Here is a 20,570-nt window from a genome sequence, read left to right as displayed (position 1 = left end):
ACAAAACTCACGTCACAGCAGTGATTTCATGCTCATGTCCAACACTACCTGCAATGACAGCACACGCTTCCATCATGAATCAGATCTCAAATCAGAAGCTGATAGTGTGTCTGTGCAGTGTTGCGTGACAAATGGTCTAATGTGTAATCATCTGTGTTAATGTCTGTCACATCATACACATGGTACATCAATACACTCACATTACAGCAGTTCAGGTCACACCACTTCAACCTTCACGATCACCTGTGACCCCTGAGCATTATTTTTTAATGCTTTACACCATCATAAAACCCACACACACGTCTGCTTTCACAGTCCTGACCGTGTCCTAAACACACCAGCTGCTGCCATTTAAACAGATCACAGGTCAAACCGTACAAGCAAATGGCAAGATACGGTCTGCATACAGAGATTTTCAACCTGAAAACATGACAAAGAAAAAACTCTAAACACATTTCATGCACCAAAGCATCGTTTAAGTATCATGATATATAAATACACCAATAAATATTGCTTTTAGACGCTAGGTATTACACAACTGTTCTGGGTATTAAACCGATACCCTGATAGTAAGATGCCAAGACATCTCTTTAACAAGACACATGATTTGAGAATTATTCTTGCATACTGTGATGTGCTGAATCTTAATAATGTGAGTCAAAATATGTTTTACACCACAAATCATTTTCAAGTGTAATTTTATCTTCTTAAGATGCCAAAAAACTAAGTAAATTTATGTAGCATGACAATGTAATATGACCAGCATCATGTTCTTGAACTTGGGATGTACGTTATGAAAAATATTATACTCGTTTATTGTTAAATGATCAATTATCATGATATAAATAATCGATCAATTAATCATTACTATAACAAAACACATTTAAAGTCACAGTGAAATAAAAAATATTTTTAAAATTATATTAAAAAAATAAAGATTATGTGCCCTCGTAATCTTGAGTTAAATATGAAAATGTACTTCTGCGTCTATTCACTATTTATCTTAAATGATGTATGTTAGATGGCATCCATTAACTCCTCCCCTTCAACTGTCAGTTTTTATACATCCAATCAAATCGGAGTGATAAAAATCAAGTCACGGCCACTATTTTTTCTCATTCGAAATTCTGTTTCATTTGGTAATGCTTCAGAATAAGAAAGAAAAAACGATTGCAACTTCTGGTTCACAGAGACTTTAAAAGCTGCACTGTATCAGCTCAACTGATGCACATTACAGTTGAACAGTTTAAGGTCATTTGACTGAAAAGTAAAAAAAAATTGATCAGAAGGCAAATATCTTGATTGTTTAAGATCAGTTGGTCAGATGATTTTAGAAGCACTTTTGCTGTTTCTGCCATCTGCTCACATGATTACTGAATGCATTTGTTTGAGTTGATCAATCGAAAATGAATGCGCCTGATTTATTATATTATAATAAACAATTAATCGATCATTGAATGGTTATCATCCTTACCTTGTGCAATAAAAACTTCATACAACTTAAGTTAGCCAAATTCACAAATGTAGATTCAGATAAGTGTGTGAAATGATCCAAATCAGATTTATTAATCTAGATACAAATGTGAAATTTATCTCATTTTTTGTCATTTTATTCTGATAAACTTTACATACATCTATCAAAGAAAACTGTAGACACGAGTTATAAAAATGAATGTTTTTGGAGGGACATCATCACCGTGTCCATAAAAAACCTTTTGTCACATCTTATAAGAACTCAAGACTTCAACAGCTAGACACTTCTAGTTTTGTCTCACGCAGGTAAACACTTGTACCTGCAATAAACAGCTAGCTATTTTAACTTTGTACATTTCTATGTTTGTCCAGAAAGCTTCTTAAACAGAAACAAGACTCTACCTAACATAAAAGCGTATTTAATCAGAGCTCAGAACGCATCAGCATGCAAGTCTCTGATTGGCTAGCTGTCCGTCTTAGTACAGTCGAAGGGTTTCCACCACTGAGCGAACGCAAGGACCTTCTTCCGCTGGTCGTCAAAATTCTCACGTATCGGTTTCCGCCATCGTCTGGGTTCAAGGTCTAGCATTCCACCCAAGATTTCCTGAAGGAGACAGATACAATCCCAGTCATTTTTTTGTTTCCCTATAGCTTTGTTAGACAGGAGGGCATTGAAAAGATCGTCAACTCTTTTCTGTCTTTATACCACATATACACTATCAAAGACTCACTTTGCCAAAATAGTGTGGAAACTTCTTCTCGTTCTCGATGACGTGAGCAAAGCCACCCTGCAAACCGAAGTCCACTGAGAAGTACGGCAGCCCTCGTGGAACCTGCATAAACACGCAGAACTCTCACAAAACAGCGAATTCTGACAGAGAGAAGTCGGACAAACACCAATAGAAAGACTCACAGCTCGCCTGATGTCTTTAGATGAGAGATCCACAACTTTCTTATTCATGGCCCACTCCTCATCTGACTCCATGATGGCTTTCTGAACACGCAAGAAGAACACAGATGTGTTGAAACTCATGTTGATATTGTGAAAGTTTGATCGTAGATCTGTGTGTGTGTTACCTTAAAGAAAATAGGTGCCATGTCTCCGAGCTCTTTGGGCAGGGGCACACACTCGTACACCATGTGAAAATGTCTCTTCAGGTTCATATGAGTCTCAAAAAACACACAGTCTAAATCCTGAGCCTCAAACATCCGGACTAGAGTGCGACGGAACGTCTGCGAGAGTTTCAGACAGAATTATTACAACAATCATATGAAGAAATGTGTCTTTCGGATTATACATGAATGCCGTGTGTGTACCTGTATTTCATTCCATATGTCCTCATCCAGGCCTGTGGCTGCTGTGTGATGTTGGACAGGGACAATCAGACAGTGACCTTCAGTCAGCGACACACCGTTTGGGAGACACATGTACACCTGCCAGAGAAAACACACACATCGGAGATGAGAGCAACGGTCAGCTCGTGTATTGACGAGGACAGATCGCACAGCCCGTCTGCTGTCATCCAAAACAGACAGAGTCAAACTGAGCATGCCTACCAGTCCTCTTAACTCAATATGAGCGGAGAGATTGTTTTTTTTTTCCCATTCAAAAGAGCAATTAGAAATGTTAGCAGTTTATAAAAATAAGCTTTGGCACTAAAATTCTGAACTGAAAATAAACGAAAACAAATAAAATAAAAATAACTTTAAATAGCAATATAACAAAAACAATTAAATGACAAACGCAAAGAACAAAAAATCAAGATTGTCCCTTTAACACCTGGCTTCAGTGAAAGAAATCAAGAAATCAAATATAATGCCTTAGTTCCAACTGCCACAATGAGATGTTTGGGCAGTTCGGGGCTGTCGAAACAGTGCGGGCACTTCTCCATGCGTCCGGCTAAGCGTCGTGTCTCGTGCACAGCTTTATTCCTCTGTCTCTCCTCGTCTCGACCCGAGTGCTCCTTCTGGGCCGCACTCGACACAAACATGTCATCCAGCATGTAGTTATCACCGTCCGTCCTTCCCATCATCTGTGACGCACAAAATACACAGAGAGCACATAACAAAAACTGATTTTTGGAGTGTTTTTTAGAGACAATCACATAAATCTTTTACGTTATCAGTAAAAGCACACTTCATCCTGAATGTCTGTATGTGATTTAAAGCCTGATGGGTTAAGTGCAGGTCAGAAGAGAGGAATGAGAAATGTTATACGAGTCATATAACTCGCTGCCAAAATCCAAATTCACATACTTCAAAAGCGGGATAAGTACTTAATGTACTCACGGTAAAGTACGCTAGAACTGACAAATGCTTGTGTCATAAAATTGCTAATCCTTTCCTCATGCGTCCTGGGTAACTTTACTTCAAAAAGTATAGAGTGGAAATAAAAAGTACATCATCTGGGTACCTGGGACGTACTTTTTCTAATATACTAAAAACCGAATGAGTGGCAGGGGTTAGATGATTGTGAGATCACAGTGGTCCAGGCCTAGCTGCATTGCGATTGGGTGGCGGGGGTCAGGTGATCTGAGAGGGGTCAGGTGCAGTTTTAATGCCGATTACTGCCGGTCATTATCTGAATCCAGAAAAGAGTAGCAGATGGGACCGGGCCGCAGGGATTACACGAACAGAAAGCAGAATTTTTCCAGAAACACACACATACAAACAGCGAGAGACATTTAGCGGCGTGAGAGCAGTTCGACTGCAGACAAAGAAGCAATGTATCCGTAGCAACGGGCGATCTGTGTGGGAGGTGCGTCTCCTCACACTGGCATGTTTGATTGACAGATGGAGAGAAGCTGAGTGAGCGAGCGAGAAACAGAGAAAGACCGTAAGAGTACTTGAGAGTTTGACCTAAATCACAACGTGCTCTAAATTCTAGATTTATTTTTGACATGGCTGGTTACAGAATCCAGAATAAAACCAAACTGGACAGATCGGCACACAACTTATGACAGCTGTACGTGACATTTAACACATATTATAAAAACGGATAGCATTCTGGTCATGGATGCTGATTGGCCAATACAGAGCACCTGTAATATTCAAATACGCAATATAGTCATCTCAATGCAGCACTTAGATCTGATACACGCATGTGAATAAACACACACAAAGTCTTGTGATATATCTGCAAATAAATCACATTTTTAACTGCTAAGGCATGGTGACCTGGCAGAGAGACAAATTGAGTGAGAAAGAAAGAGAGAGTGAGCGAGAGAAAACCCAAAACGTGTAAATGTTTGTCACTTTTATTTCTCATCTCTATGGCAACCGTGACGTCTGAGTTTAGATTTTAGTAGCCCTGCTCTGTTTTAACTAGAGAAACACCGAAAAAAAAAATCCCTTTAGCCAGAGATGAAGAGCGAGAGAGAAAAAGAAAGAGAGAGTTTGAGAGATTGATGACACAAATGCTGCAGTCTCACGACGACCATCTGTTGCTCCCCGTCTGTCTTACAATGAAAGAAAAAATATATAACCCTACAGGCTGTTTATGTGTCTCTGTGGTTCAGGGAGTGGGGCTTTTTCTGACATTTACGTAACCCACATTCTTATACACATCTGTAAGTTCCTGTACACTTAGTCGCAATAAAAACAGTCGTAATTTTTCGCGACAAGTTTCACAACAGGCCGTTCTTGCATCATTACTTTAAAAGACATCCATATGTAATTGACGTCTGAGTAGCAGCACAACCGCTGTCAATCATCGAGGACTGGTGTGTGATGTGGTGTGTACGGGGACCGACGCTCACCTTCCCAGCCATCCTTGAGTACAGAGCGTTCTGATCTTCAGCAGTGCTCATCTTCTCCCGTCTGACCATCTCACGCAGGTCCACACCATCATCATCTTCAAAATAACGCACACGCTCGCCGTCCTGATGCGTTTCAATCTGAACACAGAAAAACACGACTGCTATGACCACTTTCAGCTATAAAGTTTGTTTACTTAAAATAAAAATCTAGAGGAAGTTGCACAGAGACACTTCATTGAGGTTATTCGAAGGGCCAGACTCTTAAATATTTAGAATGTTTCAGTGGCAACAACATAAAAAACTTCCAGTAGACCACCACAAAAAAAAAGTTATGTAGTTTTAATTTATTTTACTACAACTATATTTTTTTTTAGAAATTAATATTAATATAAATGAGATATAAAATAAATTGTTATATTATAACGAAACAGACAGGAAGTTAATTTTGGGCCAGGCGCATGCTTCTGATGAAAGCGTCTATAAAAGTACTACACTACAATCTGAATTATTATCTAAAAATCAAAAAATGCTTCAATCAAACAAAACATCTATGAATGTTCTTGTGTGAGTCTCACAGCTTTTTTCTTTCTTCGTCCTCCCCTCGGCTCCTGATGTTGGGTGGGGGTGTTGACCGGCCACGCTCGTCCTGATTGGTCGGTTCTGAACAGCACCACTTCTTTTTCTGCATCTGGCTGCGAAGACACCTGAAAACAAATATATTGTAGTGTATATTCTGCGCTTGTTAATGAACCGTTGCTAGATTGTTCCTTTAGTAACCCGGGACAAATTATCTAGATAAAAGTCTTAAAAGGGATAGTTTACGGAAAAATCATTTATTCACCATCATGTCATTCCAAACCTGTATGAGTTTCTTTCTTCTGAAAAACATCTTCTTAAAAAGATGTTTTTAAGAATGTTGATAACCATACAACACTGAATCCCACTGACTTCCAATGTATGAACACCAAACCACCGAGAAATTTCTTAACATATCTTCTTTTGTGCTACACAGAGAAATCCTCATGTGATGAGGGTGTATAGAAAATGTGTATATACCTGCTCCATCCGCTCTTTCCTTTGAGCTTTTCTCTCCTTCGCTTGGCGGGCAGCATCCATCTGAGCCTTTAGTTTTTCTACCTGGGCCTGAAATAATATGACCAAAAACAGTTCATAAGATGTCCTCGGACTACATGGGCACATGTGTGTCATGTCTCATTGACCTCACCGTGTTACCCATGATTTCTGCCTTGACCAGTTTGGCTCCAAGTTTATTCATCTCTTCTTCAGTTAAGATCACCTCTTCCTCCTCTTCCTCACTCTCTGAACTGAAAAAATAAACACAACCAGTCAGGTTTAGTGTTTCTTTGCTATTTTTATTCATCAGTGATTTGTACACAGTAGCGTGTGTTTATTCTGACCTGCTCTCTGCTGCAATCGTTGTGTTACTCTCTTCCAGCAGGGCGGTTCTCTGGTCTGTGCGTTTCTGTGATGCAACTTTCTCCTGCACAGAACTGCTTTTCCTCCAGGCAGCCACAACGCCACTACCATCATCATCAACAGGTTTCCTGAATCCTGCACTCTGATTGGACATTGAGCTTGTCGCTCCTCCCCTCTTTAACCCCGCCCCTACGCTCATGTGCTCTTCATTGTCTGAGGGTTTGAGGAACTTGCTCCTGAGGCTGGAGAGTGAGGCAGAGGAATCCGAGTGAGAGATGCATTTTACGGAATGGGGTTCTCGATCGCCCCGCTGCCCGTCATATCTCTCTCTCTTTTGCTCTCTGTCATCTCTGCTGCGGTCTCTGTCTCTCTCAGTTTGTGGAGATCTCTCTCTCCACCTATCCTCCTGGTCACCTCTCCTCCATCTCTCTCTCACATCGTCTCTTCTCCATCTCTCTCTGCCCTCGTGTCGGTATCTCATATCTTCTCGTCTCTCTCCGTAAGCCGCTTCTTCAGCTTCATCCAGTCTCTTCTGAAACTCTTCCATGGACTACATGGAGAATCAACACACACACAGTTTTGGTTCAAATAAATCCTCACTGGACTATGAACAAAATGTAGTTATAAAATCCTGCAGTGATCCTGTGTGTGTGTGTGTGTGTGTACTTGTACATCTATCTTTATGAGAACCAGTTTGAGACACATTTGAGGACATTTTGGCCGGTCCTCACTTTCTGAGAAAGGGCTGTTTAAGGGTCAAGACCTGGTTTTAGGGTTTAGGTTATAATTAGGTTTAGGTTGAGGGTTAGGGTCAGGTACTCCGTTCTGATGGTTAGGGTTAGGGGCCAAAGATTGTATTGTGTCAATGTATGTCCTCATAAAGACAGCAGTGCAAACATGTGTCTGTGTGTGTGTGTGCTTGTGTGTGTTCACCCCATATCTTTCTGCCACCACGCTCTGAACACTGCGCTTTTCCCGTTCGGCCTGCTCATTCATCCTCTGATAGGACTTCTGGAGCCAGCTCACCCCTCCATCATTCACCACTCCAGCTAAGAGAGAGAGAGAATGTTTAGAAAACATATGTGAACTGAATATTCCAAATTCTGTCATCATTTCTTCACCTTCATGTCATTTCAAACCTGACTTTCTTTGTTCTGGAGAACAGAACAGAAGATATTTTGAAGAATGTTGTTAACAGAAAAACGTTGCCCCTTGCACTGGTTTTGTGTCCAAAAAACAGGAAAATGTTTTTTGATAACCAACATTTTCCATCTTCTTTTGTGTTTTGCAGGAGAAAGAACAAGGTTTAAAATAACAAGCTGCTGAGTAAATTATGACAGAATATTAATTTTAGTTGAACTACTCCTTAAACATCCAAATTAACATTCGCCCCTAGTGGCTTGGGCCCTAATGAGAATCAGAATAAGAAAAGCTTAACCCTAAAAGAGAACATTTTAAAAACAGTAAAAGCACAACATAAAACAAACAAAACATTAAACAAAATAGTTCACGTGTTAGCAGCTAAACTGAGAAGATGAAACAAACATCACGTTAAGGGTGACCCTGAATTAGGGATGCCACAATACACAATATAATATTGAACCATTCATTACGACCTCCACGGTTCAATACGTGTAAGTGAATTGTGGTTTTAAATTCTGTAAATAAATGATGTTTTTTGTTGCATTAATGTACCCTTGTTATGCCCACACGCAGGCACATATCAGTCAACTTAGGCCAAGAAGTGAAAGCGTCCACCCCTACATCATGTTAAAAAAATTCTATAGTGGTACATATGGTTATTTTTCCTTGTGCGACAGTACTGAAGCCATGGCTTGTCATAACCTGCGTTGATGTTATGCTGTGAAATAATGTCAAGTCAAAGGTCATTGCTGTGTGAGATCTTACAGAGACGATGATGTGTGCAGCTGCTGAAATCACAACAACAACATTTCACAGTCTGAGCGGGGCAGAAGAACATCACACCTGCTTTATGTTTACCTCTCTTAACCACAGTACCAGCAGCGTCCCCAGGGGGTAGTCCACGTCCTCCATCCTTCCAATACGGGTTCAACTCTAACCTGTGAAGACCAGCCTGAGAGCGAGAGAGAGATTTAAGTTCACCTTTAATAAAAAAAAAAAACTAATTTACACAAAAAACAATTTACACTTTTAGAAACTCATGACTAAGTAATCTTCACACACCGTTCATAGTACATCATTTATCCCCCATATTTCCATAAACATTGCCAAAGATTTCACTGACTTGTTGTAAGTGTACTCAATTCACAGTCGAGAAAACCCAACAACATAGTTAATACATTCACAGACCCATGGTCAAAACGTTTGTTTTTCTGTCTTTTCCAGATTTTGCAGTTTTGCAGTACCAAATAAAAAGTTAATTAAAACCAACACATTTTTCTTCTGAGCTGAATACTTGGGACCAAAAATTAACAATTGAAAATAGAATTCATTACCTGAGAATAAAACCCAATTATTTAGTAAATCAAATAAATCAGCAAATGTCAGCAGTCTCAGCACTGTACAAAGATATGAAAAACTGATTCTGTCTCAGAACTAAACGGACAACCCACCCCAACACTAGGATTGAGGTGTGCCACATGTCTGTTTGTATCTACTGCTCCATGCACGATACACCACTGGAGGTCACCTGTCCGCTTATCAATCGGACGTTTGTAAAGAGAATGTCAGCAGTCTTTAGGGAAGAATCCAATCCAAAAAAACTGTCCATTTTGTCGAACGAATGTCACTCAATAACTTTCATCTTCTTCCCAGCCTTGCACAGCCACGCTTACAGTGATTGAGGGATATGTAATCACGCCCCATTGTCCATGGACATAAAATGGCAGGGTTTTCCAGAAAACTCAGATAATCCGCTCTCAATCATGTAGATATTTCTGTAATGCACTTTTTTATGAAACAAATTGATTTTACCCCACTTCTTTGACTCAAGTCCTCCACATCACATTTGCAGGATATGACCCAGCTTACTGCATCCGGCTACCAACAGCCGCATATGCACATTTTCAGAAGTCAACAGTCTTGAAGAACAGTGGCTCCTCTGGTAGCCAAAACCTAGCTGGTAAATCACATGGTCTTGAAATGGAAAAAAACCTTCCAAGCCCCCAAGAGTGATCTATAGAATGGGGTAAGATCCACCATTGCAGTCTCCTGTAATTGCATTAAAAACAAGTGTTTATCAAAGCCTTTTCCACCAGCCCTTCTCAAGAGACATTTTGCAGTATCCATCCATGCAGAGTTGTTATTATACAATTATCTTTGCGTTTGTAATCGAAAAGTCATTATCCTTGATGTTATGTCCACCAGTCCCTGGCCCTTTTCCTGTACTGGAAGTTACAAAAGAGAAGATCGTATCCAGTGTTGTCCTGACCACATAAAAGTCACCAACCTCCTCTGAATGTTCTGAATTAGTCCTGCGGGTTGCTGGAGTACCCCCAGTTTGTGGCAAGGAGTAGAAGCCAACAAATTATTAGCAACTACGACTCTTCCCCTGTAGGACAGCTGGGGTAGCAACCACTTCCATCGAGACAATGGGGCACACACTCTCTCCTGTACACCCTCCCAATTTAGCTTTTGGTACTCACTTGATCCTAGAGAAATACCTTCAATCTTTGACCTCTCCGTTTTCAAGCAAAGGTAACTGGTGGCAAACCTTCAGAAAAGTGCTGCCCCGCCCAAAAAGCCTATTTTTATCCCAATTAACTCAAGCCGACGAGGCTTTTCACAAACGTTAAGTAGATTGGACAGTGCCTTAATGTCTTGTGCATGATTCACAAACACAGTTGCATCATCCTTGAAACTAGGATTGGACCACTTAATCCAAAACAATACAAGCAGCATCTGTATACAGTAATTTGTCCCAATCTATAAAACATTTACCAAAACCAAACGCATTTAAAATACTAAAAAGATAATCGTGATCTACATGATCGGAAACCGACATTCATTTTAAAATCTTTAAAAAAATCTCAAATCCATTATTGTTCTTTTTGGATTATAATAAGTTTGAACTTTATGTCTAACTAAGTTAAGATGTTCTTTAAGTCTATTAGCAAGACACGTAGATATGATTTTATATTCTGTGGTCAGTAAGGCTAGGGGCCTCCAATTTTTTAGAAGGGATAAATCAGATTTTAAAGATAAAACAGCATGTTTACAAGAAACAGGTAAACAACCATCTTTTCTGCAGTCACAAAGAACTTCATATAAATCTTGAACAATATTGTTCCAGGAACGCTTGTAGAATTCAGATGGCAACCCATAGATGCCAGGGGATCGCCAAGTACCAAGCTAACCAACTGCAGCAGTAAGTTCTTGAAAAGACAGTTCAGTATCCAGTGCAGTCTTAGAATCAGAGTCTATCCGAGGCAAGTCTTGAAATAACAGTTCCGTACAGACAGAATCATACTGATCAGCAGTATAGAGAGAAGAGTAAAAAGTCACTGCATGACGCCGCATCTCCCTGACATTACTAGTCACTCTCCCATCAGGGAGACGAAGACAAGCAATCTGTTTTTGCTGAGCAGCTTTTCGCTCTAAGTTGAAAAAGTACGCACTTGGGGCATCCATATCAGTAACAGAAATACAACGGGAACTCACTAGAACTCCTTTTCACTCTTTCATTCAAAAGTGAACCCAGTTCTCTTCTTTTTTTGCTGTAGATTTTTCAACAAATTGGGTTCCACCTCTATGGAAGATATGTCCTTCTCAATAGAATTAATAGTTTCTCTCAACTTGTTTGTGGAACTAGCAGTGTGTTGTTGCCAAAACAACTTAATTTTTATCTTCCCAATTTCCCACCATTGTTTCATAAGAGCCTTTACACATATTCCGTTGTTGCCAAAACGTTTCAAAATGTTTACAGAAATGTACATCTTGAATCAACATGGTATTGAAATGCCAGTTTAAAGACTTAAACTTAGCACACTTAGAAATAATTACATTCAGAGAAACTAAACGATGGTCTGTAAAACCCACTGGAATGATAAAACAATCAATGATTCGACTGCTAAAATCATTAAAAACATAAATCCTGTCTAAACGTGCTGCGCTAACTCTATGATCCACCACTTTTACCCAAGTATATCGTCTCACTTGAGGATTTTCAATCAGCCACATATCCAAGAGTTTTGTCTCTCTGATTATTTTTGATAGTTGAAATGAAGACTGAAAATGAGGCTCTTCTGTGGTGCGATCAACAATAAAATTCTCAGTACAGTTCCAGTCACCTCCCATGATAATATTGCCATCATTAGAACACTGTTTTAAAAGATCAGTTAATACACTGAATAAAAATTCTTGATCATGCCCCACCCCATTGGGTGCATAAACAAAAAAAGAGAACTCCATCAATGTCAACCTCAACTAAAACAAGTATCCCATTTACAGATTCCTCTGTTTTTAAAACTACTCTCAAATCTGGAGGAAAAGAATAGTCACCCAGCACTCACATTAGTTTTTTGAGTACATACTGCCCTATCCACCACATTCCCCACTCAACTTCATTTGCTACATCGCTATGTGTTTCTTGCAAAAAGGTAACATGTCATTTATTCTGTTCTGTTAATTCAGATACTAAAGCAATCTTACTCTCATCCCTTCCACTGTTAATATTAAGTAAGCCAACCCTCAATATTTCAATATAGGGTAGGGAAGAAAGAAAAGACAAACTGTCAGATTTAAGGAGGGAAACACCACGTGATGCATGGGTGGTCGGTTCTAAATGTGCTTTTGACATTCTCTTTTTCTCCAATCTTCTAAACTTTCTGACAATAGTTAAATGTTTCCTTAATCGAAACAGTTTCTTTTCAGGAAGGAGATCCAATCCCACAGTCGTCTGAAGATAAAGCACTGAGTTCACAAACTTGTCTACATCAGGGAAATATTTCTTAGCATCAACCTGTGTTGTCTACAAATTGATTGACCTCCTCTAAAGTGTACTTGGAATTCTCCTCAAACTCAAACTGTGAGCAGGAATACTCCATGTCTTGCAAGGAGGCAGCTTCATATGAGAGAGCATCATCTGCTCCTCCTAGCGCTACTGCATGACCTACATCTACAGCAATATTATGCCCAGACTGAGATGCTTTATAATCACACACATTATTCTGTTCAATCTAAAAACCTTCATTAGCATTGCCAACACTGTTATCAACATCACTATTTGAACTCGTTGCCACAATAATTGGTGCATCTGGCATAACAATCATTTCACATAAACCGCATTATTCTCTCAGCGTCTTACCTCCTCAGAAGGCCCTGCAATCTAATCCCGTGTGTGTAGAAAAAGCCGCAGCCGACATTTCCTCGCTCTTTATGCGGACAAACATGACGCGCATGACCAACATCGCCGCATTCAAAACATCTCAAACTTCCAGTTGTAGCATAAACCATATATGATCCGCCTTAGTGTTTTACACGGAAAAAAACATTCAACGTATGATCTGGTGACACTAAAAACATATAAACATGTCTCCTGAAAGACATTACATGCTTCAAAGATATTGCTCTGAACGGACTCCTACAAATGAGCAGGAAGTGACAAACATTGTGTGGAAATGTAAAAGTAAGTCCTCCACTGACTGTCATGTTATCAGCATGACATTGATTAAAAAAGTTATACTGAATATTGTAAAACCCTTAACTTATATTTGTAACTTGTCATTCCAGACTGGCTGCTTTCCAAGTAAAATGAAAATCGCTAAAGTAATTCCAGTCTTCAAAAAGCATAACAAACACGGTTTTACTTATAACAGACCAAGATCTCTTTTGCCTCAGTTCTCGACTTGAAAAGTTTCTAGAGAAACATCATGTAATTAATGATGGTCAGTATGGTTTTAGGTCCAAAAAAACTAACTCAATGGCAATAATTGAAGCTATTGAAGAAATTACTAATGCACTGGAGCAAACAAAGTATGCAGTTGGTATCTTCATTGATCTAAAAAAAGCCTTTGATACTATTAATCTCTCAATACTATTAAATGAGATGGAAAGATATGGAATTCGGGGGCTGTCTGGAGATTGGTTAAAAAGTTATTTAACAGGGAGGTTACAGTTTGTAAAAATCGGTCAGTATTTATCTGATACTCTTGGTATTGGTTGTGGTTTCCCCCAGGGGTCAGTATTGGGGCCAAAACTGTTTAATGTTTAAACTGTTTAAACTGTTTAATCTAAAGAACTGAAGCTCATACTATTTGCAGACGACACGAATATATTCTATAGTAGTGACGATTATAATGAGCTCATAAATACGGTAAACAGAGAACTATAATAAAAGAGTGGATGGACACAAATAAATTATCCTTGAACATAAATAAAACCAAGTTAATGATGTTCGGTAATCGCAACAAAATGCCTGAACAGAGAATAAGTATTGATGGTACCCAAATTGAAATTGTGAGTGAGAATACATTTTTGGGAGTAATAATTGACAGTAAATTGTCATGAACACTCCATGTCAGACACATAAAAACAAAAATCTCCAAAAGCCTCTCAATTATAAATAAAGCAAAACTATACCTTGATGAAAATGCACTCCGTACTTTGTACTGTACTCTGGTACTACCATACCTTATGTTTTGTGTTGAAGTCTGGGGAAATAATTACCAGAACACAATAAGTCCTCTGATCATATTACAGAAAAGAGCTGTGAGGATCATTCACAAGGTTGGTTTTCTAGAACATACTCATAATCTGTTTACGCAGTCAAAGTTGTTAAAACTCGATGATCTTGTAAAATATAATACGTCAATAGTCTTATATAAAGCATTTAACAAATTATTACCGCCTAATTTACTTAATTAACGTTTTTTTAAAACTCCAGTGCAAGCTCATAACCTGAGAGGTTTTGGATATTTTTCATTACCGAGAGCCAAAACCACTCGTAAATATTATTGTGTGTCTGTATGTGGAGTGAAACTATGGAACAAACTGGACTTGCAACAAAAGCAATGCCAAACTATTTATCAATTTAAACTGCTATATAAACATTGGGTCTGGTCAAAATACAGAGATGAGGGTCTTTAATTTATATTGCTGTTGTACTCTGTCTCATAGTGTTAACATGTGCTCAATGTTTCTTACCATCGTTGGTATATTGTCCATTACTATCGCTAGTATATTGTCTATTCTTCTACTTTGTTGGAATGAACTGTTGTTAAAATAAATACTTGTTATTTGTGGCAACGCCACCATAATATAACATTTGTAAACAATCTGTGAGTAAAGTAACAATGAAGCTCAATGTGTAATCACCAAATGGGGACCTGGGGACGGATTAAATAAATTGTCTTCTTCCCACTCCCTTTCAGGCAGAATTCGATTGTCATATTTAAATACTGTATATTCTGTTTTTTTGCATTATATGACTTAACTATATTTTGTCTACTTTGTACTTTTTATGTACCATTGCCTGAAATAAACAAATAAACAAACAAACAAACAAACAACCCTCTCAAATTTACCAAGCCTTTTTAATTTGTGCTCTAAGACGTCTTAAACGGCGGCACATTTAAAATTAACACTTTACTGGACGTGTTATGAAGCGGTGTAACTTGCACCAGTTCATCTTTAATGATAAGGCCAGTTTCAATCACCTTATTAACGAGTTGTTCCTGTATTAATACTAGGGATGGGTACCGAAACTCGGTACTTTATCGGTCCCGGTGCTGAATTATGAAAGACCGAAGTATCGATAAGCTCTGACGTTAACGGTTCTGCTGTCGGTACTGGATAAATTAAGAAAAACATTTCCTATTTCTTGTTGCTAAATAAACGTACCTAGCATATTTTAACTGACCAACCATTTCTAATATGCGGTAATATTAAAGACATTTACTTGCATTTTCGTTAATCGCAATCTCGCACGCAAAATGTCCATCTGTCCCACACTACACAGAGCTCGCGCGCGCACAACATGAAATCGCGCGCGCGCGAACAACACGAAAGTTCGCGCTTAATAGAGTGACGATGGCGGAGAGAATCAAACGGTCGAGTGGATGCAGACAATGCTCGTTGGGACAAGTGAAACAAGATTTTTGCTTGAAAGAGCCGAAACACAAGCAATCTGACAAAACATCTTTCAAAAGTGATTAATGGGCAGACAGATAAATGCAAAGATTTCGACAACCTAGCTACTAGTTCATCATCCACGTCCTGAGGTCGCCTACAGCCGACATAAACATTGCATAAGGTTTCTTTAAATTAGTATGTAATAATTTAATAAACACACATCACATTAAAGAATAGCCTATATATAAATATTTAGAGTTTTTTTTCTGCAGTAGCCTAAATAAATCTTAAACATAAAAAATGCTTTCACAGTACTGCATTTAAAAAGGATGAATAATGGTAAATTACGCTTAAAAAATTATAAAGCAGAGCTTGCCTAAAAATTAATTTGTAGTGATGAAATACATAAACTTTTTGTGTGTGTGTACATTGCAAGAGGTTCCAAACCTGTATAACTTTTAAGCCCAAACATGTTACACTGCACAGCAAAGACATGATTTGAAATGACATCTGGGCATCTGATAGCAAGGATTTGAATGTATAAAGTGTCTAAGGCATGAACCTGACAGGGCCTGTTGCTGATGCATGTGCATGTGCTACACTACACACATCATCACAAAAGAGAAGATCTCCAGCCACAACACATAATTGGAATACCTTTTCTGTATTATTAAACAACAACAACAACAAAAAACACAAACAAACTTAGGCCCCCATGCATTTTTATTTGAATTCTCTATGAATAATAGGCGGGAATCAGTCATCTTTTACATGCATTAAGATATGTAAGGTCAGTAAAGAATGTTTTAAATAGTGAAAACAACTCCAGCTTTAGTTTTATCTTTCATAAAAAAACACAACAAAAAGTACCGATAAGAGTACCGTTAAAGTACCGGATCGATAAGTGGTACCGATAAAAGTAGTAATACCGTTAAAACCTTAACGATACCCATCCCTAATTAATACGAGAGGTAGAGATAATGTTCTCATGCCCTACCTGCTCTCCTACTGCGACCAAAACATCCTCCACCATTACCCCTTCCTACGTTACACACCTGAAACCATTGCGCAAAGACAGGAACGGCGCCTCTACATGAGACGCCATTCTTTTGTACAACTCGTATCCTCACTAAAATAAATTAAATACCAAACCATCCAGACTCCCAGCATGCACCAGACATACACGTTCTCAACAAAGCTATGTTAGAGACCGCTGAACTGAGTTTTCACTGCAGCACAAGATCACAAGATTTAAGACAGACACACACCTGCTCGATGGCCAGTGCTTTGTTTCTTTCTGCCTCTTTCACTGCCTCTTTCTGAGCACGTCTCTCCGTCACGGAGGTCGTTTTCATAGCAAGGAAGTCAAAGGTCATCCAATCGTCTCTCTGGGAAAGTTCAAACAGACATCAGTTGTGATAAACAATCGAGCATGTGTATGAGAGGAAATTGAAGTATGACACAATTTATGAGCTTGAAAGATCACTTCTCAACATTCTTGACAGGAAAGTGTTTAAATGGTCGTGAGAAGAATGAACGTATAAATTTAAAAAGTTCACTGTATGAAGATATACACAAATTACGTAGACCAGAAAATAAAACACTGTACATCAGTATGAACGGCCTTTAAAGGAACAGTTCTTTTCATCAACTACTCGCCCTCATGTCATTTCAAACCTTTCTGACTTTCTTTCTTCTGTAGAACACAAAGATTTTGAAGAATGCTGATAACCAAACAACACAGAACTCCTTTGACCTCCATTGTATGGAAAAAAACACAGAGACATTTCTCAAAATATCTTTTGTGTTCCACTGAAGAAAGAGTTATACACAGATTTTGAAAGACAAGAGTTTGGTTCCAAAATGAGATAACTAAACTTATAAAAATAATTGTTCTTATTATGTTATCATATTATTATCATTTTATGTTTATTGTGTTAGTTAGTTGTATTTTTTGAGTATTATGGCTTTAATCAAGACAAACCAACGGCAGTTGGATTGATATTAATTGGAATCCACAATACAAAAAAACATGATTTCTGATTTTTTTAAAGGAGTTATCTCATATTGGAATCAAACTCTTCAAATGTTGACAGAATTATTAAGCGTGTTCTGTCCCTTTAAGACTCAGATCAAATCATTATGATAACATTAGGAAGATCTTTCTCTCTACAGGGCCTCACATCTGATGATATCGGCACACACAGCTACAGTAGCTCCTACACATCTTACTTGGTTAGTACTGGCTGAGCTAGAGGGTGTGGCCTCCTGTTCCACCTTCCAGGGTTTCTCGCCTCCTCCGGACTGGGTCGAACCTTCCACCCACTCATCCTCAGAGTCCTAAAAATGATCAAGATGAACAGAGTAAAACACAGATGCTCTCAGAGACACGTACACCAGAAACAGACAAATACCTGAGAACTGTCTGAAGATCCATCTTCCTGTTCCCTTTTCTCTTTCTTGACCTTCTTTTTCTTTTCTTTCTTACTCTTTTTGGCTTTCTTTTCTTTTTTCTTTTTCTTGTTTTTCACTGTATGCTCCTGTGTGATGAGACATGACGTACATGATTTATTTATACACGTTCTAATGAATAATTCGCTATTTAGCATAAACCCTAAAGCCTGTGTCATTAGCTTTATATTTTTACATAAAACGGCAGTAACACCAGCAGTACATTTTGATGAGAGATAATGATTAAGTTTCTACATTAAAAATTCAGGAACATATAAAAGCAGGCATTTTAAATGTCGTCCTTAACATTTAAATGCACAGATCACAGTTTGACCTCTGACCTGTCCTATCTCCTGAAGTCTGTTGTCGATCTCTGGCAGCATCCATGTGTCTTCACCCCTGGCCTTCCTCTCGGCCCGTCTCCTCTCCTCATCCTCAAACTTCTGTTTAGCCTTCGGGGAGAAACGGACACAGACATTTATTAAAAGATGTTTATCATTAAAAAATATGACGGCAAGGCAGGATCATGTATATGCTGCACACTGGATTTTGTAAAGCAAACTTTATTTGTCTTTGAGTAAAAGTAATGTGTAACCTGCAAATTCATTGTATGTGATTGAATGGTGTAATTGTATAGATTGAATGTATGAAGTGAACTGATATATTGACCGTTTCATGTATGCTTGTGATGCACATTCTGTTATGGAAGAAACGTTTCTAATCATGTTTGATAATAAAATTATATAGAAATTAGAGACAGAAAGAAAATCGAGACTCATCATCCTCCATCAGACCACTGACAAGGACATTGTGACTAAATATCATATGCATAGACTTAGATTTATTGGTGCATGTAACCTTGACTAGGTTTGTAAGTGGAAATACACAGTGTTACAAACATGTCAAATATACAGCAGTTTTAACCATGATTTGTTCACGTGATTAATCTGGATTAATCGAGGATTAATCTGCACAGGGTGTGTGTGTTTGTGTGTACTGGAGTGATTATGTCCTGTCTGACAGCCTTCCTGAAGCAAATGTTTGCTAAGAGAAAACCTAACACAGGTGCTAGAGAGATAACACTGAGATCTGGACAAATCAAATTTTTAATGTCCTGCCAAACAGGAAATGGAACAAACAACTCAAGCTAATGCAAAAAAAGAGAAGTTATACAGCGCAGAAGCTATATCAAAGGGCAGAAACAGTGCTGCGTGTTATCAAAAGAAAGCCATGTATACCCTCCTAAAGGGTTAAATCATGCAACAACTTTTCTGTTTTCAGCAGTACACAAATGAAGCATCTAGCGGCCTATTGTTATTTAATTTGCAAATAAAATGTAATATACATTCATACACCCTGTTGTCTCACACTACACAGAGTAAGTTGTCAAAGTGATCCACCTGTCATTTTGAGGTTTAAAAAGCCAAAAAGAACAATAAATGAACAAACAAATGTGTCCTGTTTGACAAAAGCACCTAAGTACAGAGCAGACAGAGAGGCTCTAAATTTAGAAATTGTTCATTCACACAGATTCGAATACAAACAGCGCCACCCAGCGGTATTAAATATGTTAAGGTGATGGTTTATAATACAGCGTCTGTAAACTGTTTTAACATAAAGAGATAGAGATAATCCACTTATTTGTAAATCCCACTATGTATCATAACAGCTGTCAGCAGTCGTAGCTAATCAGAGCTAAGTCACATTCGAGCACTTGTAACAAAAAAATCGACGTTCATGACGTTCACAACCAAATTAGTATAAAACGGCTTTTACATAATAATGCGCTTAATTTAACAGTTGATTTATATAAATAATACAAAGCGTTATATTTTTAACTGTTAATACTTCAGAGTTGAATGTGAATGATTGTCAACAGCACAGACCTGATCACACTCTTTCAGCTCGGTTTGATTTTCTTCTCACTGAACCCAACTTTATGTGTAAGCTTAATGTGATTGTTTGTTTTACCCGCTGTAGTATTTCTTCTCTTGCTTCTCTTTTGTCCTCTTTTCTTGATTTAATACTGTTTACGCTCTCAAAACTCATACCATACGCCGCCATGATGCTGCCGCAAACGCGCTCTCCGCTGTCGTGAACACTTGCCGTACTTCGGCTGCAGGTTGTCGTGATGTTACTCGCTTGTCTTCCTGAAGGGGGCGCATTACACCACAGAAACCCCATCCTCAATTCAGTTAGTCTCTCTTTAGTAACAATTATTATATTTATTCGTTTAACAAGTAATAGAACTGTACCATCCTTATACCTGTGCTTTTATTTCTAAACGACACGTACACTTACTTGTCCAAATTTTGTTCTTTTTTATTAGAAGGCAATTATATATTAAAACGTAGACTATCCAAATATGGCAGATTTGATGGAAACAAATATGAGAAAAAT

At 38.4% G+C, this 20,570-nt stretch overlaps 1 protein-coding gene across 2 annotated transcripts; it reads right to left on the bottom strand.

Annotated features, from left to right (window-relative positions):
- Positions 1 to 1,542: 1,542 nt before the first annotated feature.
- cwf19l2 (CWF19 like cell cycle control factor 2) lies at positions 1,543 to 20,259 on the bottom strand. 2 transcript variants are annotated; one of them, XM_056757376.1, is made up of 18 exons: positions 20,142 to 20,259; positions 18,512 to 18,622; positions 18,134 to 18,259; positions 17,952 to 18,059; positions 16,988 to 17,107; positions 8,655 to 8,763; positions 7,602 to 7,717; positions 6,650 to 7,218; positions 6,457 to 6,556; positions 6,288 to 6,374; positions 5,807 to 5,935; positions 5,232 to 5,369; positions 3,294 to 3,506; positions 2,791 to 2,907; positions 2,551 to 2,706; positions 2,387 to 2,467; positions 2,205 to 2,306; positions 1,543 to 2,077 (listed from the first exon to the last, which is right to left on the bottom strand). In XM_056757376.1, the coding sequence occupies exons 1-18, from the start codon at positions 20,232 to 20,234 to the stop codon at positions 1,937 to 1,939; spliced, it is 2,616 nt and encodes an 871-aa protein (XP_056613354.1). In that variant the 5' UTR covers positions 20,235 to 20,259; the 3' UTR covers positions 1,543 to 1,936. The 2 variants fall into 2 exon arrangements, with proteins under 2 accessions (XP_056613354.1, XP_056613355.1); XM_056757377.1 differs by having other exon boundaries at positions 8,670 to 8,763; positions 20,142 to 20,254.
- Positions 20,260 to 20,570: the final 311 nt, after the last annotated feature.

This window comes from Triplophysa dalaica, chromosome 9 (assembly GCF_015846415.1).
Source record: "Triplophysa dalaica isolate WHDGS20190420 chromosome 9, ASM1584641v1, whole genome shotgun sequence".
Lineage (NCBI taxonomy): Eukaryota > Metazoa > Chordata > Actinopteri > Cypriniformes > Nemacheilidae > Triplophysa > Triplophysa dalaica.
The sequence above is the reverse complement of the archived record's forward strand: the minus strand, read 5'-3'. Positions and strand labels throughout refer to the sequence as shown.